Consider the following 17,588-nt stretch of genomic DNA (forward strand, 5'->3'; position numbering starts at 1 on the left):
CATGCTGAGGTACAGAGAGACATGCTGAGGTACAGAGACACACTGAGGTACAGAGAGACATGCTGAGGTACAGAGACATGCTGAGGTACAGAGAGACATGCTGAGGTACAGAGAGACACGCTGAGGTACAGAGAGACATGCTGAGGTACAGAGAGACATGCTGAGGTACAGAGAGACATGCTGAGGTACAGAGAGACATGCTGAGGTACAGAGAGACATGCTGAGGTACAGAGAGACATGCTGAGGTACAGAGAGGCATGCTGAGGTACAGAGAGACATGCTGAGGTACAGAGAGGCATGCTGAGGTACAGAGAGACATGCTGAGGTACAGAGAGACATGCTGAGGTACAGAGACATGCTGAGGTACAGAGACATGCTGAGGTACAGAGAGACATGCTGAGGTACAGAGAGACATGCTGAGGTACAGAGACATGCTGAGGTACAGAGACATGCTGAGGTACAGAGAGACATGCTGAGGTACAGAGACATGCTGAGGTACAGAGACATGCTGAGGTACAGAGAGACATGCTGAGGTACAGAGACATGCTGAGGTACAGAGAGGCATCCTTGCACTCGTTTTCCAGACTCAGCAGTCAAAAAACAACAAGGGAAGTCAAACTGATGTCTTACGTAATCTGTGTTCTGAATTTCATCACAGGTTGTTTGTGTGTGTGTGTGTGTGTGTGTGTGTGTGTGTGTGTGTGTGTGTGTGTGTGTGTGTGTGTGTGTGTGTGTGTGTGTGTGTGTGTGTGTGTGTGTTTGTGTGTTTGTGTGTGTGTGTATTTGTGTGTTTTTTAGGTCTAACCTGTTAGGCACCAGGTTCAAAAGTTCAGAGCCCTCCTCATCCAATAGAGAGGAGCTGGCTGCTATCACACACACACACACACACACACACACACACACACACACACACACACACACACACACACACACACACACACACACACACACACACACACACACACACACACACACACACACACACACACACACACACACACACACACACACACACACCGCCAGGGATCCTTGAGGGGGTTCCAGGGGGTATCCAGCAAAAAGGGGAATAATTTATTCTCAATATAATTCCATCCATATAAGTAACACAATGACAGGATGTATGGCTATTTTGGTCATGGGTTTCATATCCTTTCTGTAATAAAACATCTAAAAGCAAAACTCTTAAAAGATCGGGGACCCTATAGGACAAAATCTTATCAAATGGGCGTCTGTGGTTTCATTTGTCAGTCATGGAGGCATTTCAGATTTGACCTCTCAGATTTGACCCTTTTCTCAGTTTTTCAAGGCATGCAGTATCTAGATCCATTTTTTAAAGCTCTTATTACACATAGATTTGCACAGAACTGCTGTAAACTCTTAATAAAGTAAAACATGAACATATGGGGCAAAAATGCCATTTTGGCAAAGATATATACAGGATTATAAATGCCGAGTGATGGGGCAAAACTGGGAAAATGCAATACTGAGGTCAATGACCTCTCAAGGTCACCAGAGGTCAGATACAAAGTGTCTCCACATCTGAAACTTTCATGCTTTACTCATAAAATGCACAATAGCTTCCAGTACACTAGCTTATCTGCTCCACTACCTTATCAAACTATTTTTGGAATGCCTTTGGCTATAAGTGTACCAAATTATATGCTTTTATCATAAAATGCACAGTTCAGTTGTTATGGAACTTTTAGCTAAGATGCCCCACTATTTATGTCCACAGCAGCTTTCATTAACCCAGAACCAATAAAAACCAATCATAAAACACATCATATGGTTTAACAAATCCATGGCCTTTGCTGTGTTTCTTAATTCCCGAAAAGAAGAGACAGGACATGTCATTTTCGCCTCATGCAGCAGCATGAGGCGATGTAACTCATTGTTCATTACTGGGACAGTAGTGCCCTCCAGCGGCCATACACATGTACAGCATCAGTCCAATAGCTGTATACTGGAAACAGGCGTTTATTGTCAGAGGTTGAGAAGCATAGAGTAGGGCTTAAGAGGATTTAAGGGTCTTTGTCAGTCTCATGACTTGTGTTCTGGGGTCATTGCATTTCCTAATACATGACTGTTATGTGTGATGATTCCTCTAACTAATACATGACTGTTATGTGTGATGAATCCTCTAACCACTCATGTCAATATGGTGAAGCAACAGGTGACAAAAAGCATTAACTGGGCTCTAGCATTAGGCCATATCTATTTCAATTTTTTTTGCTCTGTGTCGTGCGTGCGACGTGTGTGTGTGTGTGTGTGTGTGTGTGTGTGTGTGTGTGTGTGTGTGTGTGTCTTCTGCCTCCGAAAATGGTCACAGTTTCATGTAGACAAGACTCATGATCAGGGCCGCTGGAAGTCACTTTAAGCAGGGGGTGCTGGGAGGAAGGGACTCTCAAAAAAAAAAAATTTTGGACATTTTTAGCCATATTTAGAGGAATATCTAATTTTAAATTAACATTAGGATTATACTGTTGTGATGTAATTATTCAGTATTTTCACCAGCTGTGCTCTTTTTAGAAGCTGGTTGTTTACCAAAAAAATCTACAATACGTTGTTGTGTCATTGTTTGTGACTATCATTTAGCTACAGCAGGAAATGCTCCGTTTCAACACAGCATGTGCGCGCATGCGCGCTTCTTCTTCTTCTCTGGCCTACAAGCATGTAACTTCCTTGATTGTTATTGTTGATAATTCTATTTAAATAGGCTACATTTTCGGTATATCAATAATGCAATCATTTCCCGAAACTTTCCCAAACAAGAAAGGAACATAGTGCACTGCAAAATATTTTTTGTAAAATATTTTGTAAAAAGAAAAAGAAAAAAGATCTCGCCACTAGGGGGTGCTGCAGCACCCGTACTTCCCGCGGCCCTGCTCATGATCCTATTTTATAGATCTTACATTGATTGAGTCTGTTCTTATGTTTTCTTTGATTTGCTGGTATGGGTTGGGCACCTCAGCATCAAGGCCAGAAACTCAATATCCAAGATAGTGAAAGTAAGATCATAGAAGTCCAGCAGAGTACTGTCTGGGCCCAGTTGCACCTTAGGTTAAGATTTCCCTTAGTGTCAGAGTTAAGGTGTCCATAAAATAGAATCGGCTGCACAAAACACCCTTAAATCGTCTCCTTAAGGGTAAACATTTTAAGGAAAACATAAGCACAAGATTTAAAAGCTTTAATGAGGGGCCTCATTAAAACATGCGTATTATATTGAAATCTGTGATTGTTCATTGTGAACCATTATTCTTTTCTCAGAAAAAGTGGTGTAAAACTCATATTACTTACTAGTAATTCATTGAAAGTATTATTGCTAAAATATAATAGAAAAGTATAGTATCCAGTCAAAACAGATTTAGCTCGGGCTGGGGGTCGAACACTTTTACAAGACAGCAGTGCATGTCAAATTTCCATTAGTGGCTCAGCAGCCCCCCTAATAATAATAATAATAATAATAATAATAATAATAATAATAATAATAATAATAATAATAATAATACCTTTATTTATATAGCGCTTTTCAAAACAAGTTACAAAGCACTTTACATACAGATTAAAAAGAGGCAAAAGGCAGACAATACATAAAATGGCATACAATTAAAAGACACTCGGTAGACGTAAAATATACATGTACAAGTGTACTAATGAAAAACAAGGAGAATAAAACCATAAAATCACAATAAGATAAAAAAAAAAAGCAAGTCTAAAATAGTGAGTTTTTAGATGTGACTTAAAAGAAGACAGTGTGGTCGCGTCCCTGATCTCCTCTGGGAGGTCATTCCTCCATAGCCCTAAAGCAGTGGTGCCCAATTTGGGGCCTGCGGGCCAAGTTTGTTTGGCCCGCCACGGATTTGGGGAAAAAAATGTTTTATTTTTATTTTATTTTTTTGCATGCCAGGCCAGGCCAGGCCTGAGTGTGAGAGCAATTCAATCAATAGACAATAACATTGGTGTGTTTAAAATGAGATATTCCACTAAATATGGCTAAAACAGATTCAAACATGCAAAAAAGGCACAAAAAAAATTGCCGCCGGCCTTAATTAAAAACATTTTTTGGGGGGATGGGGGGCCCCCCTAAGAGCTTCACTCTATATTGAAATGTTATTTTAGATTTAGAATGTTAATTTTCTATAAAACACAATACATTTGAATGTAATTCCACAACATTTATTTTTGGCCCTCGGCCCCCCACCCAGATTGAGTTTTGGCCCTTCATGGGAAAGAATTTGGGCACCCCTGCCCTAAAGGGATCCTAGAATCGCCCCTGCTTAGAACTCCATAAAGAAATATTATCGCCCCCCCCCCCTCTCTTTTTTCTCCCCCTTTTCTTTGAAACAGAGCAAGCCAACAGCAACATCAACACAACACCACTCCTCCTCCATATCCCTCTCTCTCTCTCTCTCTCTCTCTCTCTCTCTCCTCCTCCTCCTCTCCTCCTCCCTCCACCACAGGCTGATGTGACGTCATGGGAGGAGTTTGCTTTGGGACTCGCTAAAACTTTTGTTTTTTTTGTTGCGTGCGTGCGCGTGTTCCCTACGCCACGCCTCTCTGCGTGTGCGCGTTTTCGCTCCGTGCGTTGATTTCATACCAAAACTTCATACCTGGCATTCCGCCTTTTTTTCTGTCAAACACGGCGACTTTTCAGAGGAAATATCTGCGAGTGGGGAAAAGCCATCTAGCGACAATCCGCCGATAAAAAGCCCGTTCGCCCCCCAACAGCCGAGCAGAAGGAAAAGCCGTTGTAAGGTGAGTGAATAGTTCTTTGTTATGTTGCAGCAGTAACTTTCATGCAGCAGCAGCAGCTGCGTCGCTTCGTGTTGCGCTGGAGGAAGTTTTGGGATATTTGTCATATTTCGCATTTTCCCGGCTGCGCTTTGCTGATTCAGAGCCTCGTGTTTGGGGCTATAGAGAGAGGAGCTCCGGGCTCCTCCGTCATGTTGTAGCCCAGGCCAGCCCCGTGCTGCTGTAATGGCGATGGGCTTTTTACACCACGTCCCCCCTCGGACTTAACGTTAGTTTGGACTTTGTTGAGGTATTATTAGCTCGCGATGCTAACCCGACTAGCATGTCAACTCCTCCAGCGTTTAGCAACAACGGCTTGTCTTGCTGCCTCTGTCTCTGTATATTTGTGTCTTCCTCGGAGTGATAGAAGAAAATACAACTTCTCGTTACAGTGTGTGTTCACGTTTCTGTGCCCCCGGAGCACAACAACTATTATAGTTGTTTTGATCAACTTTACATATGCGAGGCCCAGCTAACGTTACATGGAAGTGTTTCCCTTGGGGATCAAAGACAGATTTTGCCAACTCACAGTTCGCTAGGCGGCTTTCCTCCAGCGAATGTGATTTTCTGTCCCCCCCCCCCCCCCCCCCCCCCCCCAACTCCACTCATACAGGCAATACCAGTCCCCCCCCCCAAACACACACACACACACACACACACACACACACACACACACACACACACACACACACACTCACACAGGCAATACCAGATGGGAATCATTGCTTATGATTGTGAAACTCTAAACAACATGTAAGACTGGTCTTACAGGTTCAACAGAAGCCAGAGGAGGAGAAATGACACCTTTTGCTACTGTAGGGCCCCAATAACACTTCTCGACTCCCATCAACACAGACATGGAGGCGGATATTCATCGTAGTTAATTTGTTATAACAAAGTTGAGAAAGTTCTTTAAAAAAAGTAGCCTGGCTAAATTGGGTCCAGGGAAATCTGGACGGTGCTGCTGCTGTGATGAAATCCAGCGTGGTTTAAGTTAATCACAATTATCTGCCCATGTTCCCCATTGGAGAGCAGAAGGGCAGCCCATGCATGTGTCTTGTCTGTGTTAGTTTGCTGAGCTCATGGCTTTATTTAGCTCAGCGCGCCCCCCGGCTCCGGCTGGCTCCTCGCTGCACTAAACACATGACCTTTTGGCCACTGGGAGCTAAATTGAAACCCGGCGGTGTCTCTCGGGTGCATAATCTTGAAACTTTACATCACCGCACGCCGGCGGAGAGACCTGCTGGGGCAAATGGCACGGCTGATGGTACGGCCAAGTCCCCATCAATTCAAATCTCTCGGCAGCAGCAGCAGCACACTCACCCCTTGTACATAATTTATCGTCAATCATCTTGAGTTAACTGAAGTGATCGAATCAAAAAGTAAATCAGATGATCCAGTCGTGCCAAACAAACAGGCCTGGTAGCGAGCTAGCAACAGCGTCTGCACTGTTCCCCAGTCCCAGGCCTCTCTCTCTCTCTCGCACAGTATATATAGAGACAATCAAAACCTCCTCCCCTCCTCGGATATCGGGCAAAATGTTCCGTTAAGATTTTGCTCTTTTCCCCCTGACCGACTCACCAGGGTCTGGCTAATCTCTATGGCAACAGCACGGCGCCTGTCAGCGCTGATTGAAAACTGGGAAGGCCCGGTGCTGAGTGTGTCCAATAAGCCCGCCACAGCAGGGGAAGCTGGGCCCACCGCAGAGATCCTCTCTGGTTGAGGACCATGTTAGCCACACTCTGGAAAACATTACACCCCCCCCCCACACACACACCACATCCATGTTGTGTATGAGCAGCGCACTGTGTTTGAGGAGACTTGGAGCATCCTCAACAATAACAAAATAATGCGTAATTTCCTCGTGTGGCGAATCCAGGCCGGGTCACTCACTGGCAGCTGGGGAATTGGTATGTTGTGCATTGGTGCAAGTCTGTCTCGTAAGCTGGTTTTTTAAAAAGGGAAATGAGTTGGTCTCTCGCCATCGACAAATGTCAATTCGCGCGCAAGAGCCTACTTAATTTCACATATATCATTATAAACCCAGCTAACCTTCACAGCGAGACCAACTGGTGGTGTCTTCTTGGTTGACCTTGGCCCAGTGTCTCTTCTAAATTCACAAGCTCTTAATGTTTTGCCTTGTTGCTTGTCAGGTCTTTAACCGCCAATGCCGGTGCTATTAATACCCCCTGTCCCCGCGATACCCGTACAAGCTGAAACGACTTCAGACGAATGTGATCGCGCTCGGGGTGAAGTGTGGAGACATCTAGAGTCCGAAAAATCTCTCGCCATTCTTGGCAAGCCCTGGACTTAATCCTGGACCTGTGCCCCACCTCTGCTGGAGGACTCTGGCACGACAGGGCGCTGAACGCCACCACGCTACCAGCCACAACCTGTATTTTGATTTTCTCGAATTGTCTTTTAATGGTGTTTTCTGGTGGTTTAGCAGGTGAAGAGATATGACGACACACACTCAACATTTCAAATCCGACTCATGACCTATGATGTCACATGCTATCCCATCTCAATCCAGTGTTTCCCCCTAGAATGTTTTTCAGGCCTGGAGGGATTTCGAAACGTACCCGGATCCCAACCGTGGGGGCTCCTCGCTGGCGACGCTAAACTTTTAGCTAACCTGTTCGCATCTATGTTCGCAATGGCATCCCAAGTATCATCATACTATTATGGGATGCGATGCGAACAGTTGTATTATGGGATGTGCGTTTCCCAGGCAACGACACACGTTGACACGTTTTTGAACAGCGCTGCACGCTGGCACAATGCAAAGCAAAATGCTTATTATTTTTGAATGATTTGGCATCCTCTATTACTGTCAACACTGTCAACAACAGTATTGTTGTATTGTAATAATATGCCATAAAGGTTTATTGACATTTTGGGGAGAGCAGAAAAAAAGAGAAAAAAGAAGAAAAAAAATATTATATATATATATATATATATATATATTTTTGCTTTTTTTTCCGTTTTTTGCAAAAAAAAATACTGGCCTGGTGGGGCGGCCTGTAGAATGGTAGGGGAAACACTGTGACAATCTCTACCTTCTTTTCTGTCATACAATATGTCTTTCCACAAAATAATATAATAAAACAAAATCTCCTCTGTGTCCATTAGGTGTGTTGTGGCCCGGAGCCGTCATCATTGCGTCGGAGTGGAGTTGCCGTGGCAGCCCTGACGGGGCGCAGGAGGATGGTGCCGCCAACGGGGAGGGGGGGCTCACGGAGGGGCCGGACCGGGCCTTGGACGGGGACCCCGAGGGCGTGTGGAGCCCCGACATCGAGCAGAGCTTTCAGGAAGCTCTGGCCATCTACCCGCCCTGCGGGAGGAGGAAGATCATCCTTTCAGACGAGGGCAAGATGTATGGTGAGGAGGAATCACATTGTCCCATTGTCCCGAACACACTGATTGATTGACACAACCCTCCCTTTATCTCTTGTCTTTTCTTAGTTCAAAGTCCACAAAGTGTAGGCCAGGCCTACATGTCTTCTGTAAATAAAGTGTAGGCCTACATGTCTGCTGTAAATCCAGTGTAGGCCTACGTAAATGCTGAGATACTTGTATAGAAGGTCCAGAAACTCTTATAGTGATTTCTCTCTGGACCTTTCCCTGTCTGGAGTATTAGCACTTCCCATGCTGAGGAAATTGCATTTTAGCCACTCATTTTAAAATGATTTCACAAAGATTTCTTGACTCGACAAGATTATAATAAAAAAACGGTGCCTTTGCACTTTTGCAAGTTTTTTTTTGGAGTGGGGGCAAATTATTTTGTTGTACCTGCCCGGGTGGTGAGTGCGTAGTATGCCAGCGGTCCGACTACGGTAATTCAATAGGTAATTAAAAAAAAAAAGAAATAAAGTACAAATGACTGCAAAACAAACTTTAGAACATATTTATTTACATGTCATGAATCAAGATAAACATTAACCACCGCACACTGGAATGAATTTACTGTGATTACTGTGATTTTATAAATCAGTGATTTATAAATCACAGTAAAGTCATTCCAGTGTGTGCGTGTAGTTAAGTTTTCATCTTGATTCATGATGCGTACCTGCGACCGACCAGCACCTGATCATTCTTACTGGCTGTGTGTGGGGAATTATCTTCTTCACTATATTTATTTACATATTTACAACAACATATGTATTCATACATAATGCTTCTTTGACCCACTACTTACAGAGGGCGCTGCGTTAGCCTCAGCCTGGCTGAGAGTGTGGGGTGTGGGAGAGGAGAGAAAACAAACAATCTCTGATTTCAGAGATATCACTATTAATGTCTTACCCTATTCATAGTTGAGAAGTCTCTCTCGCAGTTCACATTGAAGATGGGCAAATGGCCGCCAGCTGGCTCTGGCAAAGGTAGAACTGTCCCCATTCATCAGGATACCCGTTTCCGCATTATGGTGAAGCTAGTCCATAATATCCTGAAACACATACAGGGTTCCCAGGGCTCCTTGAAATCTTTGAAAGTTTGTGAATTTGAAGGAAAAAAAGGACGTAAAAGTTTGTGAAAATAGACATGGGCGGGGCCTTGAATTAATCGTGTAATCGATGCATCGCGATGCGGACGTGTGAATCGAAATCGTTGACAGATGAATCGTTGAATCGTTTATGTTTAAATTTCTGTTGACATTCAGATTTTAAAGCACTTTCTAAGTAAAAAAAGGGAGTTGATATTTATCTGACTGCTTGTATTAATTGATGAAAAAGTAGCCATGTGCAGTAATAACACAGAAAATTGAGGATTTGATACGTGGAGCTGCGATACTTTGAGCTGTATCGGGATGCATCATCGAATCGAATCGTTGACGGATGAATCGTAATCGAATCGTGAGGCCAGTGAAGAGTCACAGCCCTACTTGAAAGTGCTTGAATTTAGGGTAGCATTGTGTCTCCACAGTATATATTTGTGCTGTGCTGAGAAGACAAGAGACCACCAGAGTCTGCCATCACTAACACAGCACAGCCTCTATTTTTAATTGTCTGTGAGCTTCTGCTAGTTCTCATCATAAAAAAAATCTGATTGTTGTTGTAACAGTAATTCACCTTGATCCATGTCTCAAACTCTGCCGTGTTGGCTCCTTGAATTTAAAGCAGCTACGAGCAAGATTTTCAATTGTTATTAAACAGTATCAATTTAATATCAATGCATCACATCTTACCTCTAATAGTCGACGAGACCAACGCAGAGTAGTCTCGCTTGAACCCCGAGTGAATCGGCCAGTGTTAGTCTGTCTGTGGCCAGGGAAGATCAGGAAGTGAAATGAAACGGTTTGCAGCAGCCACTTCGGCCATAACCACAAAATAACTTCCAAAAAACCTGTTAGAATTTAACGAGAGATGTTCGCGAGAGTATGCATGGCGTTTTTCCTTGTTTATGGTATGTTGCTAGGCAGCGCGAACGGGAGAAGGCAGGCAGCTGCGTTTCACTTCCGGGTTTATCCAGTCCGGCGGTAAGAGAGAGAGCCCCCTGGTGACGCGAGTTTAGACAGACACAGACTTAATAATCGTCAAGAGAGCAATCTCCGATTCACACGGCTTTGGTCTCAGCTACTATTATAGGTAAGATGTGATGCATCAATATTGTAATTATACTGTTTAATAACAATCGAAAATCTTGCTCGTAGCTGCTTTAAGGAAAAGCTCCTTGAAAGTTCTTTGAATTTGATGTTGAGGAAGGTGTGGGAACCCTGACATGAAACACAGACCGCGGGACAACATTCATCTGGGTTCCTCAGTTCTGCAGAATCGTTCTCCCTAATAATTGTGACTTTCACATTTGACCTGAAGTGCTCCATCCAGGCTTGTGAGACGGCCATTCTCGCAATACAGGATTTTCAGGCTGCAGCAGGAATTCTGGTGAACAGGCTTCCCTGTTGACAGCATCGTCTTCCTGGCCCACAAACATCATTGGCAAATTATTCTACCGGCATTTATCCAAGTAACATTACCGGTGTTGTGATTCACTGAGTTCGTTTGACGGTACCTAGCTAACATTAGCTGGAACATTATTATTTCACGATATATAATTCATATTCATAATAATTAGTTGGCCTTGCTTGAACGTCAATAGAGAATACATTGTGAATGTAAAATCGATCTAACTTCATGTTAGCGAGTTAAATCGACTCTACTTTTCTTCTCTTTCTCTCTCCTCGTCCGGGTCAACTTAGAATGAGTTTTACAAGTGTGAAATTTAGGGCTGTGCAATAAAATCGATAGAGCAAAATATATCTCGATAATTTTTTTCTGCAATACTCTTATCGATATTTCTGAAAAATATTGTGATATATCGCCATATCGATTTTTTTTGCACAGCCGTGTGTTCAGTGTCACAATAAGAATATTTTTTTATTTCAGTACGTTCAGTAAGACACTCAACACTAGTAGTTTTGACTCAATTTGTCCACTAAGTTATCAATATAAAGTGATGTACATATTATTACACTACCTGGGTGGTACACAGTGAGTTGTATTTTCAGCTCTTATTTTATTTTTTTTCCAGTAAATTATGTAGAGTATTGCAATATATTGCAATATGTATTGTATTGTTTCGCAATGTATCGTGATACAATCGTATCGTGATATGTGTCGTATCGTGCGGGCCTTGCCAATCCCCAGCCCTAGTGAAATGAAACTAGACCTAGTTGCGTGGGATCCCCTGGAGCTCCCTCAGACACCTCTGGTGATCCCCAGAGTGTACTTTGGAGCCCAGTGGGTCATATCAGTGATCCACCTGGTTCAGATCCCCTTTGTGCCTCTAGACGATCTGCCAGCGGATATTTTGGGGACGGGACCATTATCTGTGAGGTCAGAGGGCATTCGGCTGCACTGCAGGGGGGTCAAAGGTTACAGCAAGCCCACCAGGTTAGGGTTGACATGTCAGGTGACTGCATCATTCAGAGGAGCAGCTTGGTGGCCCTGGGGGGAGGGGGGGGGGGGGTTAATTGCGTAAAGACTGGTTCAGATTGGCTGACTGGACTGGACTGCAGAACCAGTTTTGGAGTGCGTGCACGCCCACACACACACACACACACACACACGCACAGGGCCAGTTCAGGATCTGTGAGTAGAGCTTTGGTGTATTTTGACCGTATTTTCCTACCGTGTATTGCAGGCCTTGGCTAGTGGCCAACATTCCAGGCATACTTCTTCTGGCTGAGGGATGACATTCCTGCGTGCAGCAGCCTGTGCTGTGTGTGTGTGTGTGTGTGTGTGTGTGTGTGCGCTGTGTGTGTGTGTGGTGAGAGAGGGGAGACAGGATATGTGATCCCATGCGACAGAAAGGGAAGGTTTGTTTCAGCGTTGCGGCATTTTCTCCTTTTGTGGAAGTGTGGGCTCACTGTGTTGACCACCTCCCCTCCCTCCTCCTCCTCCTCTTCTCTGACCATAAGCCAAGAGCAACGTGAACAAACTACAACCACACTTTAGTTTAAACATAACAACACTCACATTAACACACAGCCTGCTAATGATGATTAGTTTTCAGGACAATATCTGATATGTAATTGTTGTTACAGGACTACATCATAGGATGATCTTTTTATTGGTGTGGGCCTACTTAATCTCATGGCCAAGGGGCTGAAGTTGAGAAGAAGAAGATTGTCTACATATGTTACTATTAGGACTGGACTAGTTTACATACTTACTATTAGGACTGGACTAGTTTACATACTTACTATTAGGACTGGGCTAGTTTACATACTTACTATTAGGACTGGGCTAGTTTATGTCACTTACTATTAGGACTGGACTAGTTTACATACTTACTATTAGGACTGGACTAGTTTACATACTTACTATTAGGACTGGACTAGTTTACATACTTACTATTAGGACCGGACTAGTTTACATACTTACTATTAGGACCGGACTAGTTTACATGACTGGACTAGTTTATGTCACTTACTATTAGGACTGGGCTAGTTTACATACTATTAGGACTGGACTAGTTTACATACTTACTATTAGGACTGGGCTAGTTTACATACTTACTATTAGATTTAGATTTTTTTTTTTTTGAACATGGTAAAAACAGAAAACAAAACAAAAAAATAAAATAAATATAGGCAACAAGTGCCAAACAATCATAGTCAATTGGAATTCACAGCATACAATAGACATCAAATTCACAATCAATTTACATTTGTTTATCATGCCCGAAAAGGCATGATAAACTATTATGACTGGGCTAGTTTACATACTTCCTATTAGAACTGGGCTAGTTTATGTCACTTACTATTAGGACTGGACTAGTTTACATACTTACTATTAGGACTGGGCTAGTTTACATACTATTAGGACTGGGCTAGTTTACATATTTACTATTAGGACTGGGCTAGTTTACATACTTACTATTAGGACTGGGCTAGTTTACATATTTACTATTAGGACTGGGCTAGTTTACATACTTACTATTAGGACTGGGCTAGTTTACATACTTACTATTAGGACTGGACTAGTTTACATACTTACTATTAGGACTGGGCTAGTTTACATACTATTAGGACTGGGCTAGTTTACATACTATTAGGACTGGGCTAGTTTATGTCACTTACTATTAGGACTGGACTAGTTTACATACTTACTATTAGGACTGGGCTAGTTTATGTCACTTACTATTAGGACTGGACTAGTTTACATACTTACTATTAGGACTGGGCTAGTTTACATACTTACTATTAGGACTGGGCTAGTTTACATACTTACTATTAGGACTGGGCTAGTTTATGTCATTTACTATTAGGACTGGACTAGTTTACATACTTACTATTAGGACTGGGCTAGTTTACATACTATTAGGACTGGGCTAGTTTACATATTTACTATTAGGACTGGGCTAGTTTACATATTTACTATTAGGACTGGGCTAGTTTACATACTTACTATTAGGACTGGGCTAGTTTACATATTTACTATTAGGACTGGGCTAGTTTACATACTTACTATTAGGACTGGGCTAGTTTACATACTTACTATTAGGACTGGGCTAGTTTATGTCACTTACTATTATAGGACTGGACTAGTTTACATACTATTAGGACTGGACTAGTTTACATACTTACTATTAGGACTGGGCTAGTTTACATACTTACTATTAGGACTGGGCTAGTTTACATATTTACTATTAGGACTGGGCTAGTTTACATACTTACTATTAGGACTGGGCTAGTTTACATACTATTAGGACTGGGCTAGTTTACATATTTACTATTAGGACTGGGCTAGTTTACATACTTACTATTAGGACTGGGCTAGTTTACATACTTACTATTAGGACTGGGCTAGTTTACATACTTACTATTAGGACTGGGCTAGTTTACATACTTACTATTAGGACTGGGCTAGTTTACATACTTACTATTAGGACTGGGCTAGTTTACATACTTACTATTAGGACTGGGCTAGTTTACATACTTACTATTAGGACTGGGCTAGTTTACATACTTACTATTAGGACTGGGCTAGTTTACATACTTACTATTAGGACTGGGCTAGTTTACATATTTACTATTAGGACTGGGCTAGTTTACATACTTACTATTAGGACTGGGCTAGTTTACATACTTACTATTAGGACTGGGCTAGTTTACATACTTACTATTAGGACTGGGCTAGTTTACATACTTCCTATTAGAACTGGGCTAGTTTATGTCACTTACTATTAGGACTGGACTAGTTTACATACTTACTATTAGGACTGGGCTAGTTTACATACTATTAGGACTGGGCTAGTTTACATACTATTAGGACTGGGCTAGTTTATGTCACTTACTATTAGGACTGGACTAGTTTACATACTTACTATTAGGACTGGGCTAGTTTATGTCACTTACTATTAGGACTGGACTAGTTTACATACTTACTATTAGGACTGGGCTAGTTTACATACTATTAGGACTGGGCTAGTTTACATACTATTAGGACTGGGCTAGTTTATGTCACTTACTATTAGGACTGGACTAGTTTACATACTTACTATTAGGACTGGGCTAGTTTATGTCACTTACTATTAGGACTGGACTAGTTTACATACTTACTATTAGGACTGGGCTAGTTTACATACTTACTATTAGGACTGGGCTAGTTTACATACTTACTATTAGGACTGGGCTAGTTTATGTCATTTACTATTAGGACTGGACTAGTTTACATACTTACTATTAGGACTGGGCTAGTTTACATACTATTAGGACTGGGCTAGTTTACATATTTACTATTAGGACTGGGCTAGTTTACATACTTACTATTAGGACTGGGCTAGTTTACATATTTACTATTAGGACTGGGCTAGTTTACATACTTACTATTAGGACTGGGCTAGTTTACATACTTACTATTAGGACTGGGCTAGTTTATGTCACTTACTATTATAGGACTGGACTAGTTTACATACTATTAGGACTGGACTAGTTTACATACTTACTATTAGGACTGGGCTAGTTTACATACTTACTATTAGGACTGGGCTAGTTTACATATTTACTATTAGGACTGGGCTAGTTTACATACTTACTATTAGGACTGGGCTAGTTTACATACTATTAGGACTGGGCTAGTTTACATACTTACTATTAGGACTGGGCTAGTTTTAGGGATGCAACGATTATTTTTTTTGATCCACGATTATAGTCTGAGAAAAAACCACGATTATCACGGTTTCACGATTATTGTTATGGACGTATAAAAATCACATGAGCATTCTCTAAATAGAGGTTTTATTGTATTTCCCCCACAATCTTAACAGTTGCTGCCTTCCGGAATACTAATGCACGATATGGATTTTTACAGCCGATAGTATAGGCCTACGCTAACCGATAAATATTCTCCTGGCCAATAACCGATACGTTAAACATACTATTGTTACTTTTTTCACATTTTTGTATTTAAAAAAATAAGTTCTTAACCTGTATTTTATGCACACCTGGGATTAAAAAAAGAAGAAAGGGCAGATGTAGTGAGCAAAGATGGATGATTTAATATTCCATGGCTCTGACCTAATCAAATCTAACTGACATCACTATTGTGAACATAAAACAAACAACATTTCTGATATAATATATATAATATATATATATATATATATAATACAAAAAATATTTTATTATTATTTTATAGAAGCGAAAGCCTATAGCTGCTTAGTCTGCAGAAAAAAACACAAAAGGCATAGTAACTTAGACTCTTATTGGCATGTTACTGGCAACTAAATGTGCCGTCTGAAATGAATTTTGCATTGGGGTCAGTTCTATTGAAGTGATGATGGGGCAGGCATGGAAAGCCTCACTATAAGCCATCATGTGTCGTTTCACTTTTTACTGGAAAATGCTCCCTCTGGATTAAAGAAAGGACACTCTGTGGTGTTGACTGGTGTTTGTTATGTAAATGTGCGCATTTGTTTTCCTTGTCTCAGTCAGATCATGACTGCCAAGCAGCTAGCTACGTTAGCTTCACGTTATTAGGCCTACATGTAACGTTAGCGGGTTGCTTTTGGAGTTGACACAAACCCTTGATGTTTCTTTTCGTGTAAAGCATGAGGTTCTCTATGGTTTAGGCCAGCGCTGGGAGCATGAAGTGCTTTAAATGCGGGGATGTTTGGTCACAACAAGCTTGAGGAACTATGTACGCTAGGCTATGGCCAGCTAGCTAACATTAGCCACAACAGCTAACGTTAACGTCAATGACTGTATGTTAACGCTAAACAAATCCGCTGCCTCTTCCCCACGTTTGGTTTAACGTAACACCAGCTCAGACTTTCCCCTAATCTCAGAAACCTTGCGGGACATGTATTGCAACATTTATGTTGGGCTGGCATCGATGGCTAGGCTACAGACTGGCTACTACTGGGAGACATGGCAGCTGCCTGTGTTTGGTGCCTCCGCTAAATAGTCCGTGCGGAAACGAAGCGAGAGAGACAGGTTCCTCTCCTTCCAGCGCCGTCTGCGCCGCATGGGAGTTTAAACTGACGGACTGTTGTGAAACAAAACACTCGGTGTAGCGGAGCCTCTGCGGTTATATAACCGTGACGTTTTAAATCGCGGTTAATAGTCAAACCGGTTAACCCCTGCATCCCTAGCTAGTTTACATACTTACTATTAGGACTGGGCTAGTTTACATACTTACTATTAGGACTGGGCTAGTTTACATACTTACTATTAGGACTGGGCTAGTTTACATACTTACTATTAGGACTGGGCTAGTTTACATATTTACTATTAGGACTGGGCTAGTTTACATACTTACTATTAGGACTGGGCTAGTTTACATACTATTAGGACTGGGCTAGTTTACATATTTACTATTAGGACTGGGCTAGTTTACATACTTACTATTAGGACTGGGCTAGTTTACATATTTACTATTAGGACTGGGCTAGTTTACATACTTACTATTAGGACTGGGCTAGTTTACATACTTACTATTAGGACTGGGCTAGTTTATGTCACTTACTATTAGGACTGGACTAGTTTACATACTATTAGGACTGGACTAGTTTACATACTTACTATTAGGACTGGACTAGTTTACATACCGTAAATTCCGGACTATAAGGCGCACCGGTCTATAAGCCGCACCTTCAAAGGTGACTATTTTTTTCTTCTATAAGCCGCACCGGTCTATAAGCCGCGGGTGTTTTGATGTTTAATTACCATATGTAAGGCTTCGTGCACAGAGGGGATTGTCGGGAAAGAGATGGCTGTTTGGGGAAGCTCCCATTTATTAACATTTCAACAAAACAAAAGTCAGGTCACTAATCCCCAGACAAAATCACACATTGTG

General features: G+C 42.0%; 1 protein-coding gene across 1 annotated transcript in view; it reads left to right on the forward strand.

Moving 5' to 3' along the window:
* The first annotated feature begins 8,040 nt into the window (after positions 1–8,040).
* The window catches only part of tead3a (TEA domain family member 3 a), a 33,393-nt gene continuing 23,845 nt past the window's right edge, over positions 8,041–17,588 (forward strand). Inside the window, exon 1 of the mRNA XM_083640947.1 lies at positions 8,041–8,172. Coding sequence (XP_083497073.1) covers positions 8,166–8,172 — 7 coding nt within the window. The 5' untranslated portion in view covers positions 8,041–8,165. The remainder of the gene's footprint in view (positions 8,173–17,588) is intronic.

This window comes from Poromitra crassiceps (assembly GCF_964638095.1).
Source record: "Poromitra crassiceps genome assembly, chromosome: 8".
NCBI classification, from domain to species: Eukaryota; Metazoa; Chordata; class Actinopteri; order Beryciformes; family Melamphaidae; genus Poromitra; species Poromitra crassiceps.